Source organism: Podarcis pityusensis, assembly GCF_964106645.2.
Source record: "Podarcis pityusensis genome assembly, chromosome: 13".
Lineage (NCBI taxonomy): Eukaryota > Metazoa > Chordata > Lepidosauria > Squamata > Lacertidae > Podarcis > Podarcis pityusensis.
In genome coordinates this window covers 37,505,411-37,527,611 of record NC_138038.1, presented here as the reverse complement: position 1 = coordinate 37,527,611, position 22,201 = coordinate 37,505,411, and the positions used below count along the sequence as shown (strand labels likewise).

Below are 22,201 nucleotides of genomic sequence, written 5' to 3'. Positions count from 1 at the left end.
GTCGCGGTGGTAAGGGATGCAGAGGCCAGTATTTTGAATGAGCGAATTCATTTGGACATAGAGGGAGATCACTCTGCTCTGCTGACTTGCCTTAAGAACGTCCTTGCTGGATTAGACCAAAGGCCTGAAAAGCAGCTAACCAGATGTTCCCAGGAAAGCCCATGGCCACCCCAACATACTGCCTCTAAACAGAGGTCACATTTAGCTTGCATGGCTAGCACGCACATAGAAAGACCCTTCTTTGCTTAGATTTGCCCAGCTTCCTTTTGAAAACAAACAAACAACTAAGTTAGTGGTCAAAACCACAACTCGGAGCAATGAATTCCTTAATTATGTGTTGTGCAGAGAAACATTCTCGTTATCCTTCATCAACCAATTTCAGCAAAGTAATCCTGAAGTCCAACAGTAAAGAATCCTCTTTCCCTTTACCTGCTCCTCACAGTTCACAATCTTATCTACCTCTATAAAGTCTCTTCTTTGATATCTCCCCCCCCAAACCGCAAAGCAGCAACCTCTTTTTAAAGCCCTCCGTCAAAAAGGAGGATGCTCCCCATTTCCGATCCTCTTATTTCGATGCTCCTCTGCGCTTCTATTAACATCCTTTTTAACGGTAAGGGCAGAGCATTCTCAACGTGGGCCGCTGGTTTTAGATGATGGCACAACCAAACATTAAGAGCCTTCTTAAGAAAAAAAAGGCATTTAATAGATTTTCCTGCTTTTATAATTTAAATAACTTAAAGACGGAAAAGAAGAAAAATCTGACAAGGGCGAGACAGACTTGGACTGCAGCCTCAACGTGAAGGTGGGAGAGGAAGAGAGAGGAGAAATGGAGAATGTACTTGTGGAACCCCAATGCCCACCACACCCACCCACCCTGTGCGCCAGACCCCACCCCGTCCCCACTGGCCCCTAAAGCCGCCGGAGAGCTCGCTTCTTGTCGGTCTTCTTCTTGGAGGCCAGTTTCTTGTCCCTGTCGCCTGCATGTTTCTTAGCCATGGGGCCTTCCCCCGAGGCACCGGCCGAAGAAGAGCAAGGCTCGGCAGGGTCCTTGGTGCGCAGGCCGGACGAAGGCTGGGCATGGATCTCCGTCAGGAGGCGGGCCCGGGAGGCATATTCCTCATAGTTCTCCAGCAGGAGGCGCCCTGCTTCCTCATTCAGGGCCGATTCTGGATTGGGATGGATCAGCAAACACTTGATGGTCTACAAGGGGAACAAGGAGCGAGGGCAGTCAGAACCAGGGGAAGGAGAGACATTATCAGTGTTAGGAACAGGGCCTTCTTGGCAGTGGTGCCCACCCTGCGGAACAGCCTCCCACCAGCTGTCAAGGAAATAAACAACTATCTGACTTTTAGAAGACATCTGTTTAGGGAAGTTTTTAATGTTTGATTTTTATTGTGCTTTTTATATCCTGTTAGAAGCCACCCAGAATGGCTGGGGAGGCCCAGCCAGATGGGCAGGATGTAATATATTATTATTATTATTATTAGGAAAGAATCCAGCGAGCTCTGCCATTGGCCAGCCAAACAAGGGCGCCTCAGGAAGTTGTGCCCACTCCCTCCCAGGAAGAGTAGAAGGACAGGAGGAAGACCAGCAATGTCTCAGCCACTGCTTGGCTGCTGCTTCCCTCTACCCCAGCAATAAATCTGCTTCACAAACCGGTTGTCTTTGGACTGCTAAAGTGAGGAGAAAGATGCACTGACTCCGGTCAGCAGTCAGTGGGTGACAAGCTGCTAGGCACCCTTTTACACACTGCCTGGATTTATTTCTATTTATTTATTCCATTTATATATACAACCTTTGTCTTCCAAGGAGGTCAATGTGGTGTACAAGGTTCTCCTTCTCCCCATTTCATTCTCACAACAACCTCGTGAGGTAGGTTAGGCTAAGAGCTTCATGGCTGAGTGGGGATTTGAACCCTGGTCTCCCAGGTCATAGTCCAGCACTCTAACCATTATACCACACTGGCTGCCTTCCCCAATGTGGTGCTCTCTTGATGTTTCATACTGCAGCTCCCTTTGGCCCCACCAGCTGACATGGCCAGCAGTTGGGGCTGATGGAAATTGTAGACAAAAATTTCTGGAGGGCATCAAGCTGAGGAAGGCTCTTTTCATGTGTTGTAAGTTGCCCTTTGGAAATCATTCAGTCCTAGAGATGGGGCATAACTCTGAAGCAGAGTTCAGAGTTCTGCCTGCAGAAGCTTCTCACTCTCAGCCCGACACCAGATTCAGATTAAAAAGTGGAACCAGGAACAAGGTACTCTATTATCACCTTGGTACAGATATGTGCTTGTGAAAAAGGAGCGTTGCTGGTTTGAAAGTGCCTGTCAAAAGCTCAAAGCTTGTGGGAAGTGAATGCATTAGAGAAAAAGCTAAGGAAGCAGCAAGCAACCTTCCTGACGTGCAAGCGTTTTACTAGCAGGGATATTATAAGTGGATGATTTCAAAGCAAGATTCTTCTCTCATACATTCTGAGGTGGAACAGACAACAGGATCTGTCCTGCATTGCAGTCTGTTTTTTTATTTAGTCACCATGATGGAGAGCTGCAATTCAAATCCAGGAAAAAGCAGTCAATATTCTGGGGCCCCAGGACCACCTAAATACTGTGGCATCATCTATCCCAAGCTCCCACAGAGTCCTATCTCTGTTGCTTCAAAAGTTACCTAACTTAAAGCTTGGAAAGATGGTAGAAAACCTAGAAAGGAGCAAGTTTTAATGGCCGCTGACTAAGGTATTTTTTAACTTATTCATCACCTCCCTTTTAACTGATTCATTAAATTTAAATACTTCAACATACTGCCAAAATATTAAGAGAGTTGCCTAGACCTATCCACTTGCAGGGGAAGAACCCATAAGAAAATGGTCATATTCCCAATGACAGGGGCAAACCACGGCTCAGAGGCGAGACTCGTTTCCCATGCAGTTCAATCCCGGGTACTTCCCATTGAAAGGATCTTAGGCGTCAGGCAAAAGAAATGTATCTGCCTACTTGAAACCCTGTCACACCAATGCCATTCAGTATAAAAAGTACTGGACAATAAGTCTGACCAGGTGAATTAACAATATTAACAATTTTGGGTTACAACCCAATTCAGGACCCAAACATACCATTTTGGGATGTAACCCAGTAAAAACCACCACTCACCAGCAGGACATGTCGGATGCCCAGTTCCGCTTTCCAGTCCTTCTTGAGGACGTTGACGCAGATCTCGCCATTGGCCCCCACGTTGGGGTGGAATATTTTGGTCAGGAAGTAGCCTTTGGGTGGGCTGGCTGGAAAGTCTTTGCCGAGGATGAGCTTCATGCGAAAGAGGCCACCGGAATATGGGGTACCCTCTGCAGCAGGAACAGGAGAAGGGTTGTCTCAGCAATACCGCAGGATGGCATCTCCCACTCACTGTACCCCACACATGGTTTAAACCACAGCTCAGTTATCTCTGATGTCCAGCTAACTATTTTGCTTTTTTTGTCTGCCTGATCCCAAGGAGTGCTCCCTTTACCCCTTCTCTATTTTTTGAGAACGCCAATATGGCCTCCTCTAGATTTCATCTTCTACAGCAGCCATGATGATCCACAAGACCTTGGGAGCTAAAAAAGATGCTGGCCACGCTATTGGTATCTGAGTGTTGTTTTATGATGTGGTTGGTGCTCTGTACCACGTTGGGAACAAATTATTTTGTAAAAATTTGTATACCACCCTATACCTGCAGGTCTCAGGGTGGTTCACAAGATAAAATGATGATATAAAAACACAGAATACATAATCAAAATAAAAACAAGAACAATCCAATAGCTCCCCCCTCTCAAACACATTATAGGTAAGTTCAGTCAAAGGAGATTATGGGGTGTGGCACTCATCTCCGCTTTCAGGCCGAGGGAACCGGTGTTTTTCTACAGACAGCATGCCAGGTCATGTGACCAGCATGACTAAACCGCTACTGGCGCACGGAGGGCCGTGATGAGTGCCAGAGCGCATGGAAACGCATTTACGTTCCCACTGCAGTGATACCTATTTATCTACTTGCACTGGTGTGCTTTCGAACTGCTAGGTTGGCAGGACCTGGGACAGAGCAACGGGAGCTGACTACATCGGGGGGATTCGAACTGCCAACCTTATGATCAGCAAGCTCAGTGGTTTAGACCACAGCATTATAACACCCCCCAACAAATGATATGCCTTGTCAAAGACTGTGGAATTTTCACTGAAAAGAAGGGGAACGTAATTTGAATCCTGAATTATTATTTTCTTGGACAGTGTTCTGAGGCAACAATGGTTGATGATGATATTATCATCATCCTCACGTCTCTAGATTAGCAGAAATTTCTCCTATTACTGTTGAATAAACTTTTATTCCTGATTCAGCCCTGCTTAAATTCAGAGAAAACCTCTGTTCTTCTTTTCATGTATTGTATCTGAAGTCCCAGAACTTAATACAGTGATTTGTGACTTGGCATGTTCTGTGTTCCTTATTTATTTATTTTTAATTAAACTGGAATGTAGTGGTTAATAGAAAAGCATAGCAAATATCATAAACCATAGGATATGGGATGAAAGAGGGTTATAAAACATGAAATGGGCACTGCAGGAGTGAAGTGAATGATGCCTTTCAATGCTATTTGGTGGCTGCCTAAGTATACACAGAATAAACTCAGGGAAGAGAGGTTTATCTTTTAGAACGCTCTGGTTGGTCACAAGACAAAAAAAGATGACATTTTAAAAGTTAATAGTTAAAAGTTAAAGTTTATATAAGCCCAGATAAAATTATGAGTTTGTTATATTAAAATGCAAAACGTTTCTGTTTTCCCATTTTATTTCTGGTGTGGTTTTATTGCTAGAAGACAGACATTATATGGTCTTGCTGTAGAAACTGAGAACTTGGTATTTCAAGAAAACTGAATCTTCTCTTCAGTTAAGAGAGAATGTCCCAAATGTTAGATAAAGCCCACCATACCTCTTTTACATTAGAGAACTCTTCTCTCTCTGAAACACCACGTTTAGAGATACTGTAGAAGATTCCACTTTGGGCAATGAGGTTGAGAAATCAGATAGACAGAGTACAAAAGAGATACAAAAAAGTTTCAAGGTTCCTCTTGGTCTCAACAATATTTACAACCCAACTGTGATAAGGAAGGATTCTTAGTGTACAAGGAGGAAAAAGAGAAGAAGCAATCCAGAAATTTGGGATTGTCATTATAAATTAATGAAAGGCTAATTTTTAATAAGGAGTATTATTATTCACGTGTGTGTAACTGAAGGAAAAAAACTGAAGTGTACCCTAATTTTGCTTCCTTTTTAGCATTATTTAGCCCAGTTTTGCTTTTTCTCCAGCAACTCTCCTGAATACTGAAGGCTTGCTGACTTCTTTTTTTAAAGGAGCTAAATAATAAGTCTGGTTTTCCCCCCTCTCTTTCTCTTTTAGCCTTCACCTCAAGCCCTTTTCTAGGGCAAGTTTGTCTACTTGCAAGGCAGATATTTTTACTCCTCTCAGCACAAGCTTAATAGGGGCTAGATTTTTCTTTTCCCTTTTAATTTCCAGTTTGGGGCTCAAAGATTCATTCACCAGTTGAAAACAGTGGACCTCAACTTTGGTAGATATGGACCCTCCTGAACATTTATTAGAACCAAGGGTGGGAAAGGGGTTAATTTGGTTTTATTGCTAGAAGTCTGAAAGTATATGGCCGGGCTGTGGAAACTGAGAACTTGGTATTCCTAGAGAATTGAAACTTCTCTTCTGCTAAAAGAGATTACACTGGCCAAATGGGCTGTCTCCAATGTTAGCCCTAGACCCATTGATATCGATGGGCATAATCAACACAGGCCCGTTAATTTCAACACATCTACTCAGAGTATAATTTAACTGGATACACCCCAATAGTCCTGACCTCCTGTATTCCACTTCAGTGTTATGTCTGCACTGAGCCACGGCTCAAGGCTTGGTTCCAGAGCTTCCCCCGCCTACAAGACCCCACCCAACTGTCCTATTTCTAACCACAAGGTTAGAATATATGAATATATAAATATATATATGTATTATATATACATACATATATATAATATACAGTCATACTTCTTGTTACGTTTGCTTCAGGTTAAATCTTTTCAGGTTGCATCCTGTGGCAACCCGGAAGTACCGGAAAGGGTTACTTCCGGGTTTCGCCACTCACGCAGACGCTCAAAATGATGTCACGCGCATGCGCAGAAGCGGCAAATCATGACCCATGCACACGCGGGTTGCGTTTTGCTCATGTTGCGAACTGGGCTCCGGAACAGATCCCGTTTGCAACCAGAGGTACCACTGTAAATACCTGCACGCTATAAGCAGCAGAAAGGTATCTGGATTCCCTCACAGGAGGTGCGGAAGAGAGCTCCTTTCCCCATCCTGGAAGCAGGTGATGGGAACAAGCTCTCCTGGACAACATAGGAATATTGACGGGAAGCTAAATTTAGGCTGCCTGTGGAGAAGAGCCCCACAACCCCTTAAAAGAGTCACCTTTCCATTCTTGCTTGGACAATGCCACCTGGCACTGTTGCCCTTTTCACAACAACCCATAAGCTAGAGCTCTGCTGTACTTAATGCAGGGACTGCCCTCTGCCTCCTAACCACATGCTTTTTTAAAACAGGAGTCTCGGAAAGCAAACTCCATGTGCCCCTTCTTACCAGGTCCTTCAATGGTAACTTGCACATCTGTGATGTCCTCCTCATTAGGGAATACTTTGATGCCTTCAGGTGGGTCTGAGGTCAGAGTGGAGACTTCCCTGTAGACCAGCCGAATCACGTGGGGAGGCAAATTTTCTACATTGGAATTCTGCAGGACAGAAAGGGTGGGAGAGGGGAAAGCAAAGAAGAATATGGTTCTTAGCTGAAATACGGTCCCTGCCTGGATCTGCCACCCACTGCTCTTGAAGGGGGCAGGGCTGACCAAAATTGGGAGTGACAATGTGCTGCAGAATGCCCGAAAAGTTGCATAGAGGGTGACCAACAGATCTACCCAAGAGCCTCCAGCAACACAGAACAGGAAGGCCAGCTCTAGGCACTAGTAATACTCAGATTTACTTGGAGGAGGGAATGGGAAGGAAAGCATAGTGCATGTAAAAGGTGCTTACTTGGGTCAAACAATGTTCCAATGCCTTGGAACACACACACACACACACACCTGTGGAGAAACACCACCATCCAAAATAAGCTTCCATTTCCTAGTCTTCTCCCAGCAAAGTCAGTGAATCATTAAATAGCTACTTGCTTTCCAAGGCATGTCACTGGAACACTGTCTTCTGCCAGCATGCCACTAGAAATGCTTACTCCTAAGTAATCTCCCCATAACCCACAAGAACCTGCCAATTCAAGCAGCAACGCGGTCTGCTTCCTATGTTTACTCACAAGTAGGCTCCCTGAAAGCCATTTCATGCAGCAGGTTGATGACAAAACATAGGATCCATTTCAAAATGCACTTTCTTCTGATTAACTCTTCACTCACCAAGAATTATGCGTGTCTTATTTTTAAAGTAATTTTTTGTTGATGAGCCCCCGACTGCAAAACCCAAAGACAGTCTAATTTCTCTCCACTAAAAACCATGTACCGTATTTTTTGCCCCATAGGGCGCACCGGCCCATAAGGTGCACCTAGTTTTTTGGGGGGGGAAATAAAGGGGGGGAAATTATTTTCGCCCCCCAAGGCGCGAGGCTGGGGCGGGGGAAGCCCAAGCTTCCCCCAACCCCAGCCCCCAGAACAGGCTGCTCTCCGCAAGCCCTCCTGCGGCTTGCGCAGAGCTACCCGAAGCCCCAGCGCGACTGCTGAGCGCGCCGGGGCTTCGGGATAAAAGGCAGCGCTGCGCAAGCCGGGGGAGGGCTCCCGCTGCTTGCACAGTTCTACCCGAAGCCCCTGCGCGACTGCTCAGCGCGCCGGGGCTTCGGGATAAGAGGCAGCGTTTCGCAAGCCAGGGGAGCCCGGCGGGAACTCCCGCGGGCTCCCAAGGCTTGCGGATAGCTTCCTGAAGCCAGGGGAGAGAGAGGGGTCGGTGCGCACCGACCCCTCTCGCTCTCCAGGCTTCAGCGAAAGCCCGCATTCGCCCCATAGGACGCACACACATTTCCCCTTCATTTTTGGAGGGGAAAAAGTGCGTCCTATAGGGTGAAAAATACGGTACCTCTAGCCTGAAAAGACACACCCACACACAGACTCAGAGAGAGAGAGATCCAAGGCAAAACAGCACAAATTAAAATGGACTTTTGAACAGCCACTCACCTGCCTGCACATGGCAAGCAAGAACCAGGGATGCTTTATAAACTGGAAGAGCCCTTTTTAAAATTAAAATTAACACTATATATATATATATATATATATGCACGCAAAAGCTCATGGGCAACTACACTGTATACAGAGTCTTCGTTGCAAGGCAGAAATAAACACATATGGGAAGAGTAACATGAAAACACACTCATCCCAAATAGCAAAGGCGCATCAAATTAGACAGAGTAAAAGAAAAAGGAACAGCTTGTTTGCAAAAATTGATTTATCTTGTTTCATTTATCAATTGCTTCCAAAGGGATCAGAAGCCCAATGGTATTTTAAAGCAATATTACATCCCTCATAGCGGCAATTCTTGACAATTCCTCCTCAAAACTGCCTGAGTGGAACTTCCAGGGCTGAGGAAGGAAGGGATGGGAAGCAGCTATTTTGCAGCCCTGCGCTCGCAATCCTTTGGTGGAGCACAAACTCTCATAACTGTCAAGACAACAAGGCTAGATATGTTACAAAGAGCCAAAGTCACGTAGGCTCAAGAATCCCAGCATTCAAAAGTACTAATTGGTGGGGACAGTGTCAAATCCTACGTAAAACCCTTCCACCCCCAAGGCAAATGCTGCTACTTGAGAAAAGCCAATGTGGGTGAGTGTGGTACAGAGGACAGGGAGGGCTGTATTAGGATCAGAGAGGCAAGTTCAGTCACAAAGCCCACTGCGTGACCTTGGGCCGATCACACACTCTCAGAACAACCTACTTCACAGTTTAATTGTGAGGGTAAAACAGGGGAGAGTGAAATACAAGAATCATGGGCACAGCCCTTGAACTCCTTGGAGAAGAGGCAAGAGCAAAATGTAATAATGTATTGAGAAAATACCCTAGCAAGGTAGCTTTCAAAGCAAAAGTTGAATCTGACTTCTCAAAAGCCTGCTGCCAATATTGCAGCACAGCTATCAAACACAGCAAATCTGGAGTGGCTGGGCTTCTTCTAACCCTCTTTTGCACACACGGGTTTGTATGTTTTTAATTTCAGGTGAGAAACGGGGGTGAAAGCAAGCAGAGACACACACAAATTAAGCGGGTACCTGAATGACAGTTTTCTTTGGGGCTGTTCAGATGGTGTGTGACCCCCAACTCACATGAGGTAGCCAGAAAGAGATGGGGAGCAGGCCTCAGGCCTACAGTTTCCCAATTCACTCTCCTCACTTACTAAGCCAATGGACAAAGGCAAGGGATTCCACAATTGTTCAAAACAGAGATTTAATCTGGCAAAGCAAGGGAGATTCCCCATTCAAACAACACAGGATCTCTTGGTCTGTTATTCACTTTTTCAGTGTGTGTGTGAGAGAGATAGAGAGTGAGTGAGTGAAATAGAGAGAAAGAAAACACACGAGAAGGCGAGTCTGCTCTCACCTTTCACCCCCCCCTAATCCTGAGAACACCTCATCTAAACAGCCCCCCCCCACTGCTATTTATTTATATTTTGACACCTGTCAACTGTAGATCCTTATTTGCACCGTCAGAAGGAATTAAGTGGCCTGCATTGCCAGCAAACATTGACATACAAAAGCAGGACAATTGCAAAGGAAGAAAACCTTTTGTACTTAGGTTATGCAAAGTCTTTAGGCAAGGTATGCCTTAACTTTTCCCTCAGACACAATGTGTATTTGTGGGTGTACAATTTTTGTTACTTGATTGTCATTTCTACAAACGCTCCACCTCAGTTCAATATCCTAGGGTGGCTATTTGCAGCCTCTGCTTCTCAGACCAATTCTGCACACACCCTAAAGGTGCCCACATATGTCTTTCAGAGTGCTAAAGGGGTTGCCCACTTGCCATTTTAAAAGGAGCAAGCTGACCTAGCCTCCAACATGTACCAGCTCTCCCTGGGGAGTTCTTTCCCATCTCTCTCTCTGACTCCAATAGAAACTAAGTTTTACTACTGTAGCGTACATGGACACAAAAGCATGTAGCCCAAAACTGAAAAATAAACCATTTGGGTCACAGTCTAACTCAGACTCTCTATCAATCTTGCATCCTCAGATTATGTTGGACTAGCTAGCAGGACCAGTGGCCAGGGATGATTTTAGTCCAACAACACCTGGGGACCTAAAGTTGTGCAAGGCTAGTCTCATTAGTTAACTACATCCACAGCCTCCTTTACCAAAAGTACAGAGGAGGCCACACTTAAACAGGACACTCCACAATACCATTTCTGATCCCTTCTGGATCAAAGCAATGTGTCCCACGTTGCTGGATGTTTTTTTCTTGGAATCCTCCAAAGCTAACAAAAATCAGATTCCATGCCAGGCTCATTCTAATGGAACTTAAAACACAAAGGCACCAACAGTGGGAATGCTGCCCCCAAAAGGGCATTTCAAGAGTAAACCAATAGTAAGGATGCCAAATGGCAAAAATGCATCACCCTTAGCTATAAAGGAAGACATCAGAGGAGGCATCCTAGCATCTCTTTGGAGTAACTGTAAAATAAAGTACCAACACTCAAGAGCTTACAGATAAAGAACACACTCACAAGGAGAAAAATATTACACACCACTTATGTATGGCTTTCTACGTGAACATTTTCATTTCGTCCATAAAAGTCATCACTTCTGCTTAAGTTACAAAGTGCTTAACCTTCACTGACACACACATATACTATGTGTTGAGTAACGACTAATGGTTTTTGATAGATTACAAAAAAATAAAGTTATCATGGAAGCTCAGTCCTACCCTGCACACAAAACTGCTGCCTGTGTGTAAACCATCTGCTGGGGGGTGGGGTTGGGGAAGAGGAGAGAACACTGCTTGCCAAGGATTCGTCCCATGAGAAAGAGTTTACAATTAAACACATCTGAAAGCATGTAAGAGGTCAAAGGACTGCGCAGGTCTCAAATACAAAATGAAAATTTAAAAACATGTATGCAGCACTGCACATAGAAACATATACCCAAGGGAACCAAAGGCCTAGACTGGAACAAATCAAGACAAAAGGTTTTTAAAAGGCTAACCAACTTTATAGACCTTAAAGCAGTACTCTTACAACTCCACTGAGTAGAAGAGTTTGCAAACATGGAAGATTTTGCTTTGAGAGAAAGGGGGAGCAGGAGAAGACAAACTGTTCAGAGTACTGCTGTATCTTCCTAAATCCTCATACTACGAAAGAATAAAACTACTCAGAAAGCAAACTCTAGATGCCTCCCAATACAATCCTATATGTTTATTCAGGAGCAAGTCTCATGGTGTTCAATGCCCAGGATTCCAGCCTTAATAAAGAATGTCTGAGATATGTTTTCCCATATGTAAAAAGAACAATCCACCTTTTCTATTATGTATTATTTTGTACAAGTGATTACTTTCTGTGTTTGCAGCAAGGAATAGGCCTTTAGCCCTGCACCTGGAAATCAAACAAAATACAAGGTATTTTGGAAGGCACTGGAAAGAAATACATTCTTTCTTTCCCTTATAAATCAAACAATATAAAATATGCCTCAACAAATATGATCCAAACAGGGAATGTAATCAAATTCTAGAAAAAGAAAAGGTGGCTATTATCAAAATGCATTATTTACCCTGTAAGGAATCTATTGTCCCAAATAAATATCTGAGGATTTTTTAAAGACCTTGATACTCTCAATAATGTGTGTTTTTCATATGGATCATGCATCAAGGATGCCACAGCTCACACATCCAAGAAAGGAAACAGGAGGAGCAAAGTTGTAACAAAGGATGGAAAATATTGTGGCAAGTGGGGAATTAAGTTTTTTTTCAAGTTTGACTTCCAGTGTGGGTAACTGCCCACCCCTCCTATACAAAAATTATTCCTCCCATAAACACTTATAAAACCCTAATGAAGTCGGACATTTTAAACCAGGGATGGAGAACCTGCGGCCCTCCAGCTGTTGGACTCCAACTCCCATCATCCCCAGTCAACATGGTCAGAGATGGTGGCAGTAGGAGTCCAATAACAGCTTCCCCACCCTGCTTAATTTAGACAAATACTCAGAGAAACTGGCATCACTACATCTGTTATACTTGCACCTCCATTTTTAAATGCCTTTCCAGTGTACTCATTCCACACCAAAGAATATGGGCCTCTTTAACCATATTATAAGATGAGTTCCTTTAGGAACTGAGAAGCTCCTTCTGAATGTTTCACTTTCTCTTCATATTTCATCAGTAGCTCCTCTATTAGGATCCTTCCTCTATCATGACACCCCTAAGCCTGGCACTAGATCAGGAAATTCCACCCTTTCTCTACACCAGGACTTCAACAGGCTTCTCACCACTCGCGCCACAAACACTGACATATATCCAATGCTAAATCCAAGTATCTTATTACAAGCAAATCCTACACAGAACCCCACTCCCAGATCCCTTCCCCAAAACAAAACCATAACCTTGGAACCCAGCTGAAAACAGGCAGCCAAAGGTTTCACTCCATACTCCTGGATTTTGCCTACAGCCACACAAATATGAACAGATCCCCATGTTAACCATCCCTTGAACCTTAGATCAGTATTGTGCAGTAAAGTCACATGCCACCAATCCCAACCAAGTTCTGGTAGGTCCCAGAACCAAAGAGAAAACTTCAAATTAGGCATGGGCAAACGAGCCAAAAGCCACTCACCATTGTGTAGGGTCTGCACAGAGGATTGTAGAATAGCACAATCTTTAGAGGGCTCACATACGCACCTTAGTCTACACCTAAAATATCGTGCGCCTACTCCTAACCTGGGTCAGGAGCCCCCTACCCCTATTGAGAAAACGCTAGATACTAGGGTTTAAGAAGTTCCACCTTTCCCATGCATTTACGGGGGGGAACCAGATGTTCCCCCCACCCTCCTCCTTCTCCACGCTGTTACCAACTCGCTTATGCCACCCTCACTTTAATGAGGGTGGCCGGTGCCCAGCAAACGTTTTTATAACCCTCGGCCAAAGCCAGCCACACCCCTTTGGAACCCCAACCGCCCAATCAGGCCCGTTAGAACGGAGGGGGGTCCGTTCCTCCCCCCTCCCTTCTCGGGTGCTCTCCTCGCGGAGAGCCGTTGACAACCAATGTCCGCGACGGCCGGCAGCCAATGAGGAGAGGCGTAGTGGAGAGGCGGTGCTATAGTGCCTGATTGGACGGATTTGAATACGAACGTTTGGTGAAAGCGGCGTTTAAAGGGACGATAGTTTGTTTATCTGCTAACGGTTGCGGGAAGAAACTGGGTGGGGGCGAATTTCAAATCCTTCGATTGACGCGCCGTTTCGCCAATAGAATGTGAGAGTGCGCGAGAGACGCGGCTCGGAGAAATAGTAACTTGACGTAGCGATGTAGCCAATAGGCGACGAAAAAGTGTCTGGCTGAGGGGAAAGCTCTGCCTCCGGTTCTTCCTTATTCAAACAAAGCGGGCAGGTTCCTAATTGGCCAAATGAGAAAAGTAAACCCGCCCAACTGACGACAGGAAGCAGCTAATTAGGGCTGAATAAGTTAAATATATTTCGTCTAATAATTATGCATAATGACGGGATACACTAAGAAGCGGGTGGGGCTTAACAGGGGAAATGACTGCTCGGGAGACCAGTTCGAGATGTTCTCAACCATCCTGTTCTCAATAATGTTCATGGACACGCACACTTGACAGCTGCCATTAGCACCATCTATGAAGGAACTTCCTTCTCACTGGAAACATCGTTGCAGCTGCTCTCTGAAGGCGTTTGTGATTAAGGCTGCAAACCTATGTTCACTTACTTGGGAGTTAAGCCTCGGTGATTGTAATGGGGCTCACTTCTGAGTAGACAGAGAATCGGCACAAAGGTTTGTTTGTGGGCAGTGCAGTAGCTACAACTTTTTTGCCCTGGGTGAAGCCCCCACAGGAGCTGCCAGCCTGAGTGGAAAGCATAATGCTGGTGGTCGACAAAAGAAGTTTAAAGACTCTCTCAAGGCAAATCTCTTAAAATGTAGTATAAACACCAACAACTGGGAAACACTGGCCTGCAAGTGCTCCTGTTGGAGAACAGCCTTTACCAAAGGTGTCGTGGGCTTTGAAGCTTGAATGTGGGATGAATGGGAGAAACATGCTAAGAGGAAAGCACGCTTGGCAAACCCTCACCATGATCAACTCCTGCCCAGAAACCTATGTGCCCACTGTGGAAGGACATGTGGATCCAAAATTGGCCTCCACAGTCATTTACGGACTCATTGTTAAGACCATGTTCATGGAAGACAATCTTACTCAGCTATGAGTGATTGCCAAAGAGGAAGAAGTGTGTATGCAAATGCACATGGGTGGGTGTGCCAAACTGGGTCTTTGACCTGGGTAAAATAAAGCCTAGTTTCACCCCTGCAAGTGGGAATAGTTGCTTTTACACTAAGTATCCTGCTTGTGGGCTTCCCAGAGGTGTATAGTTGCGACTCTATGAGAACAGAATGGACTAGGTGCACTTTTGACCTGATTCCCACAAGGGTCTTCTTAGTGCCCATCCACACTGCTGAATGTTATGGATTGTGTACCCCTTGTGCATCCTTTAATTCCCCCTCGGGAGCTGGGCTCCCCCCCTTTTAATTATTCCACTGTTTGTGTGTTTAATTGTTATTTATTGAATGTGTTAACACAAAATACATAAAAACAACAACAGAACAATAACCTCACCTCCCATAAACACATTTAGAAAAATATAGGATGTTAATCCACCCAAGGCATGGTTGAAGAGGAACGTTTTCCCCTGGTGTTTAAAGGTGTATAATGAAGGTGCCAGGCAAGCCTCCCTGGGGACAGCAATCCACAAACAGGGAGACACTGCAGAAAAGGCCCGTTCTTGTTTTACCACCCTCTGGACCTCTTGCGGAGGAGGCACATGAAAAAAGGCCTTAGATGATGATTGCATTTTTTTTTGTGCATAAATGTAAAGCTACCATTTTGCCTTCACTGCATAAGGACACTTTTTACCAGTAGAATACAGGATTATCAGATTTCCGGACTCAGTTCAAGGTTCTGGTTTTGATCTATAAAGCCTTGTTTACTTATTAAATTTATAGCCTGCCCTTTTCCCCGAAATAGCACAGGCGGGCCACCTCTTCCCATACAAACACGCCTGGACCCTGGGGTCTACATCAGAAGCCCTTTTCTGGGCACCCATGGAAGGTGAAGAGGTGCAGCCACATTCCCCTAAGCTGCAGCCACATTGCTCATTGGGAGCTGCTATGAGTTGCAGAGAAGAAAACCTGAGTTGTTACATTTCTTAGCTAGCAAATTTTGCTTTTCCATGGCTAACAGCAAATGGGGTCCATGGAGGAGGAGGAGAAGGGATAGACCCCTTTTCCGCCATGCTATGGTCCTGCTGAAGGGGCAAGTTTGAGAGGCACCTGCACCATATGCATTTTAAAAGCACATACTGTAGTTTGCTTCAGGGATGCATCACATTGGTCCTCCAGGTGTTGCTGGAGCCGTTTTAGGAAAATCTCTCCCCCCCAAAATAGTGATGTTAAGCTTTTTGAGCTGTTTCTGTTGCTTTTCCCATCACATTGCCATACATCCATTTCACCTGACATTTTGCTGATTCAGCAAAAATTTCCCGACACCATTTTTATGCCCCCAAACTAGGACATGTCAGGAAACATGTCAAGCCTTTGCTTGACTCTCATCAGCTAGCATGGCCAATAGTCAGGGATGATGGGAGTTGGCTCTGTGGTCTAAACCACTGAGCCTCTTGGGCTTGCTGATCGGAAGGTTGGTGGTTCAAATCCCCATGACAGGTGAGCTCCAGTTGCTCTGTCCCATCTCCTGCCAACCTAGCAGTTTGAAAGCACACCAGTGCAAGTAGATAAATAGGTACCACTGCGACGGGAAGGTAAATGGCGTTTCTGTGCGCTCTGGCACTCATTACAGTCCTCCGTGCGCCAGTAGTGGTTTAGTCATGCTTACCACATGACCCGGAAAACTGTCTGTGGACAAACACGGGCCCTCAGCCTGAAAGCAAGATGAGCGCCGCAACCCCATAGTTGCCTTTGACTGGACTAACCGTCCAGGGGTCCTTTGCCTTTTTACCTTTACCTAGTCCACCAACATCTGAAGGCGCACAAGTTCCTTGCCGCTGGCCTACTTCCTTGTGAGTGATTCCTGTGAAGCCCTTTGTATGTGTGAACTAGAAATGTTTTCAAAGCAAGTAGTGTTGGGGGTGGGGCACTGGAACAAAAAGGAACAAAAATAAATGAAAGCAGGAACTAGGTTGCGGATTGTAGCAAATGCTACTCAGTGCTATGCTCACTTCACTACTTAATAGTCATGAATGCAATTCAAGAGGGGTTGATGCCCTGGGATGCAATAGCAGCCATTGCCAAGAGTCCCTGTGCTTAGCTAGCGGAAAGAGCATCCACTTGTGGCCTTGAAAGTGATTGCATTGGGCGGAATGTGGAAGGATGCTGCAGGCTACGCTGGAGACCCCATGAGGCCTAATCAATCCCTGGCCTTCTATCTGACAGCCCTGCTATAATAAAGTAAGCTTGAATGTTAATGAATTACTAGGGAGGGGGTGATCCCCAGCACAGCATGAGCTGAGATTAGCTGCTGAAGAATACTAATGAGGTGATATATGCAAATTGCTTGCTTAGGGAGATAATCTTGAATGTGAATGAGGTGTGGAGATAGATATTAACTCAACCAGTCATATTTGAAGCAGGGGAGATAATCTCAAATATTAACGGTGCTTAATACAGAACTGGCAGCAGCATGCTTTAGCTGGGGTTGATGTTTCAACATACTGGCCTTTTTTCCTTCTTCAGATGGTTGACAGGGAACTTTCAAGTTCTGTAATATGTTTGAAATAAATGTAAAATAACATGTAGCGGTACTTCTCAACTTGTCTCTGTCGTTGATCCACACAAGGATTAAATCTGGTTGCTGCAGTATTGCTTCCCCAGGCTGGTGGTCAATTCATTTTCAAATCTTTCATTTGCTCAGTATCCTTCCCCCCCCCCCTTCTTCTGCATGTTTTATAAGCGGGCGGAACGGGGGGGGGCACCCACAATGAAAGGCAAAGCTCTGTGTGTGTGTGTTTGGTAGGGTGTTTTGTTTTTGGTATGTATATTTCAATTTGAACACAATATCTTTCCTAGAGCTGGTGTAGAGCAGCTGCAATCCTAACCCTAGTTACCCAGGAGTAAACCCCATTGAATTCAACAGGACTCACTTCTGAGCAGGATTGTGCTATAAAGTATTAGGTTTGGATGTGGAAAAAATCAGCTTCAAATCGCTGCTCAGCTGTGAATCTCTTATAATGGTTCTTATCCTGAACCTACTGCAGCAATATTGTTATGCAGCTAAAACACTGTCCTTTGGTGCTGGTAAAACAGGTCGGATATACATAAATCACTGGGAACATAGTTGACTTTTTGCTGCTGTGGAGGAGCACAATAATCTAGGCAAGCCATATGCCAGAGGCAAAAGTGGGCAGAGCAAGGAATGGAAATGTTTCCTTTGTACAATAGGCTAGTTTCTACTCCTTCAGCTCTCTCTCCTCCATCCAGACAAGCAAGAGACCTTATCTGGAGTTCAAGGACACATTCCAGCCAGGTACAAATACTCAAGGAGGGTGTGAAGCGTGTGGAGATGTGGCTGGGGAGAATTCTGAGGGCCGGGTAGAGAAGCCTGGAGGGCCACATCCTCTGTCCCAGGCCTGAAGTTTTCCACTCCTGGTTTAGAACAATATTTATATCTAGCTATTAAACAGAATTAGGAAAAGGGTCTTGCAGCTGAGGATGGCCGAACCAGCCCAGAGATTTACACAAATGAAATAAAAAATAAAAAGACTGATATATTGGAGCTAAAATAGACATCACTCCTATGATTGATAAAATAAGGCTATACTTATAATAATACTAACAACCATATATTGTTGATAGATATTACATATATAAAAATACTTGAGCCTTACCAACAGGCTCGCTCATGGGGCATGCAGTGGGAACTGTTAGGATACTTGCAGAACAGATAGAAAGCTGCATTTGGCACACATATACTTCTGCTAAGATAATACACTTGATTTCAGACTTATAATTGGGCCTTATAATTGGTGCTGAGGTGCATATTTTGCCTGTAAGCCTCAATTCTATACACACTCATCTGGGAGTAAATCCCATTGAGCTCAATGGGGTTTACTGCTGGGTCGATGTACATAGGATTGCACTGTTAAGACAAAAATATTTGATTTGACTGATGTTTTATTATGCTTTTTTAATGGTTTTAGCTGACTGGTTTTATAAAAATGCCACCTGCATGGCGGATAACAAAAACAAATGCATAGTTAAATAAATGTTAACATGCAGGGTTGAGGATTTTTACTAATTTTATCTCTGTTTCTGTACACATGATAAATAGAAGCAGAGGAATGTATTAGACATCAAACAGTTGTATGTACTTGTTTATCTCAGTGTTGATTAGTGAGTACACTTGGTCCTGTCTGAGTGAACACATGACCAAGCCAAGACATTGGGAGGTGGGATTTAACTGCCCTTCCTTCCCACCCCATACAATGTAGACTTGTCTTCTCCCCAAACTGGTAATGCTGATAAAACATAAAGCTGTTGTGATGTATTTATGTATGCATATGCATATATGTTTTACTACGACAAAGCACACTGTTAATGTTACTCCTTTCCCATCCCTTTGGCACTCCCAAACCCAGCTTTATAACTCCAATATCACTACAGTTTACAGAACCAAGTGCAAAGACATTTAACACAAGAATTACTTTTACAAAAAAAGTTTAAAAAGCAATTCATTGAGTTTCTTGCCTGAAATCTACCACCTGGGGCAATTCCCTGATGGTGAAGCCAGATGCATATTAGAATGTAACTGAAGCTAAAGCATGTTTAAACTGTATAGAAGTGTGGTATTTAGTGCAAAATTATGATAGATCTCTACAGAAGCATCTGCTCCCAGAAAACGTGATCCCCATTTAATTAAGCCATTCCAGAGCCATCTGTATTTCAGCAACATTGTCTATCAATGGAGGAGGGAAAAATCCACCAGGAGCAGCTGGAAACATTAGTTTATTGAAAAACAAAATTACAGCAATTCTAGAGAAACTTTATAACAAATGGATCTGTCCCTTAAACAACATCGACTCTTGGGCTTGGGGGAAATAAGCCCAGATACTGTGGAGTTTTGCTTATAACTCCTACCAGATGAAACCTGTTTCGGTTAAATTTTGTACTCTTTTGTAAATGGTCATGTGAGTTTTGTTGTTTTTGTTTGTTTGGTGCTTTAAATAGCATTTAATTTTACCTGATTAAGGCTGCAGTCTTATACACACTTCCCTAGGAGTAAATCCCATGGAACATAATGGAATTTACTTCTGAGTAAAGATGCACTGGATTGCATGGTAAATCTGACACCCAGAAAGTTGTGTGCAATGTGATTTTTTTTTTAGCAGTTGAGAGGAAGTGGGGTGGTTGAGGAGACATCTACTCTTTAAGGGACAGTGAAGGTAAAAGACAGTGGAATGGGAATGTACATATGATCGGTAGTTTTTTTTATTCTTCCTCCCAACATGTTAATTTAAATGCAAAGCAGGCTTAGAAATCGTAATTAAGAGAGTGGTCACATCCACATCATCCATTCAAGGCACTCTTATACCACTTTAACAGACATGGCTTCCTCCAAGGAATCCTGGGAATTGTAGTTTGTTAAGGATACAGGGAATTGTAGCTTTGTGAGGTCTCCTAACTACTCTCTGCACCATTAACAAACCACAGTTCCCAGGATTCTTTGGGAGAAGCCATGATTGTTCAAATGGTATAAGGATGCTTTAAATGTACGGTGTGTCTGTGACCTGGGAAGAAGGGAGGAGCTGTTGAACCTTTTTGTCTGTTCTTCTGTTCAAAACTATTTCTAACCACTGCCTCCCCATTTCTGCAGAAAATGATGCAGGCACTGCACATCGTTCTTAAAAACATCTGGGGCATTCTGAATGGACCAGGGGCAGGAAGGGAAGGGAAGGACCAGTGGGCAGCGCCTTTTCTCTCCATTTGTCCTCCACTCCCAATTTCAGCCTTCTGTGGCTGCTTTTTGTTTAAAATATCCAGAAGCAAAGCCAGGAAACTACCCATGTGTACAATTGGTCCCACCCCCACCCCCACCCCCCGCAATGTGCTGTGGTCTCAATCCAGAGTTTTCCAAGAAGCAGGGTTGCAGTGGCAATGTGGTTGGCTTCAACCTACAGAGCAACAACTTTGCAATGATCTCTGTTGATCAAGCAGTGAAGTGAAATAGGTGCATGGGGGGGGGGGGGAGAGAAGTACTGGAGAATGTGGTTGGTATCTAACAAAACAGAATACTAGAATTTTCCTCTGAATTGGCTGCTTCACTTTTGATTAGTATTCACAAATAATGGTTGGTATTGAACAAAACAGATCCGCTAGCACAGGGGCTTTTTGCTGTGCAATGGAACTTTCCCACTCTTTCTTCCCCACCACCACCCCATACTTCCACTAAATCTGCGCAGGGGCCATGCTAATCTTCTCTGTATCGTTACAATTTTAGTATATGTGCTGCCGAAGCGAGCACTACTTCCACTAAATCTGTTCCCCAAAGCCTCCAGGACAGAATTTGGGGTCATGGAGGTGACACGTGGGGAGATGAGAGACTGGAGAAGTTCCACTGAGCACATAAAAGTTCTTGTGCAAGCAGATCTGTTTCATTGGATACCCAGTATCTGTGAATATTAATCAAAAGTTACGCAGCTCTTTCAGAGGAAAATGCTCATATTTTACAACTCCTGAAACAGACTAAGCTGCAACAGAGAGGAGAATGAATGTAAATATGCTGTTAGTGTATGAAGGAGACCTTTCAATCCTGAACAGGCCCCCTAGGCCAAGAGGTTTGTGCTTCTCTCCCCCAAATACCCCATACTGTTTTGGACACTCTTTCTAAGGGTATAACTGCATATATTATGTCAATTGAATACTATGTTAATGCAGTGATTGCTAATCATGACCAATCACATAATGATTTTAACAAAATTAAACACCAGGTGCTTTGAGTACTGGTGCCAATGAAATCTCTCCCCCCCCCCCGTCCAACATGCTAATTCCCACATGTGCGGGGTTGCTAATCACATCATTAGTGTGGTATGTAGCTTGTTAGGACCTCCTAACCCTCAATGGCTTTGCAGAGTCTCTCACCTGGTCTTCAGGTACATGGGTGGGGTGGGGTGGGATGAGATCTCTCTCCCTCTCATTCAGAAGGGCCACTGTGGGCTGCTTCATATATTATTATTTTCCTACTCTAAGATAACCCCTGTACCTTATTGCTAGAAGCACACCACACATTATTTGCATACTGAATAGAGACTGTTCAAGCAGCCATGGGACACACCAGTACACTGTGGTTCACCCATTACTGTAACCCTCTACTTTCTTGTATGAACATTTCCACAAAGAAAACTAGTTACGTGGGGAGTGACCCTGTACCACATTTTAATTTTTGGGAGAAGCATGCTGCAGGAAGATCCAGGGCACTAACACTCACATATAGAATTGCACACAACTTTGTTGGGTTCGCCAACATACCTCCCAGCCCACCCATGATTAAGTCTATCTCATCCCACTGGTGAACTGGGATGAGCACCTGATGCTCTCAGGTCTGGGCTTGCTGGTATGACCGTGTGTATGGCTTATTTTAATATTTTGTCACATGGTTCATGAGTGAAAGAGACATCAGTGGTTCCCAAACAGTCTCCGTTCAATACATATACATATATATTTATAATACACGGTTCTTCTTTTTCCCCTATTAACAAAACAAAAAGCCTAACCAAAATCACAGCTGTTGATGAGTATGCATGCCAGCAGGCAATGGAAGTTCTCCATAACTTTTTTTCCTCCTTTTTCCCACAATAAGGGCCCCTCAGCCTGCCATTGGAAGTAGTTGGAAGAGTATGGATGGATCCAACTCTAAAAAGGAGGGAAATAAACCCC

At 44.3% G+C, this 22,201-nt stretch overlaps 1 protein-coding gene across 1 annotated transcript; it reads right to left on the bottom strand.

Moving 5' to 3' along the window:
• Positions 1-678: 678 nt before the first annotated feature.
• UBE2S (ubiquitin conjugating enzyme E2 S) lies at positions 679-13,298 on the bottom strand. Its single transcript, XM_080976372.1, has 4 exons — positions 12,869-13,298; positions 6,657-6,804; positions 3,143-3,333; positions 679-1,200 (listed from the first exon to the last, which is right to left on the bottom strand). Exons 1-4 carry the CDS (start codon positions 12,869-12,871, stop codon positions 910-912), a joined length of 633 nt encoding a protein of 210 aa, XP_080832498.1. The 5' UTR covers positions 12,872-13,298; the 3' UTR covers positions 679-909.
• Between the last annotated feature and the right edge of the window lie 8,903 nt (positions 13,299-22,201).

What these genes read in the sequence shown, in the direction of transcription:
- UBE2S (XM_080976372.1), bottom strand. An exon ending in AGTTACCATTGAAGGACCTG is followed by an intron (nt 3,334 to 6,656) that starts GTAAGAAGGGGC and finishes TTCCTGCTGCAG; the next exon opens with AGGGTACCCCATATTCCGGT. An exon ending in GCATCCGACATGTCCTGCTG is followed by an intron (nt 1,201 to 3,142) that starts GTGAGTGGTGGT and finishes TTCCCCTTGTAG; the next exon opens with ACCATCAAGTGTTTGCTGAT.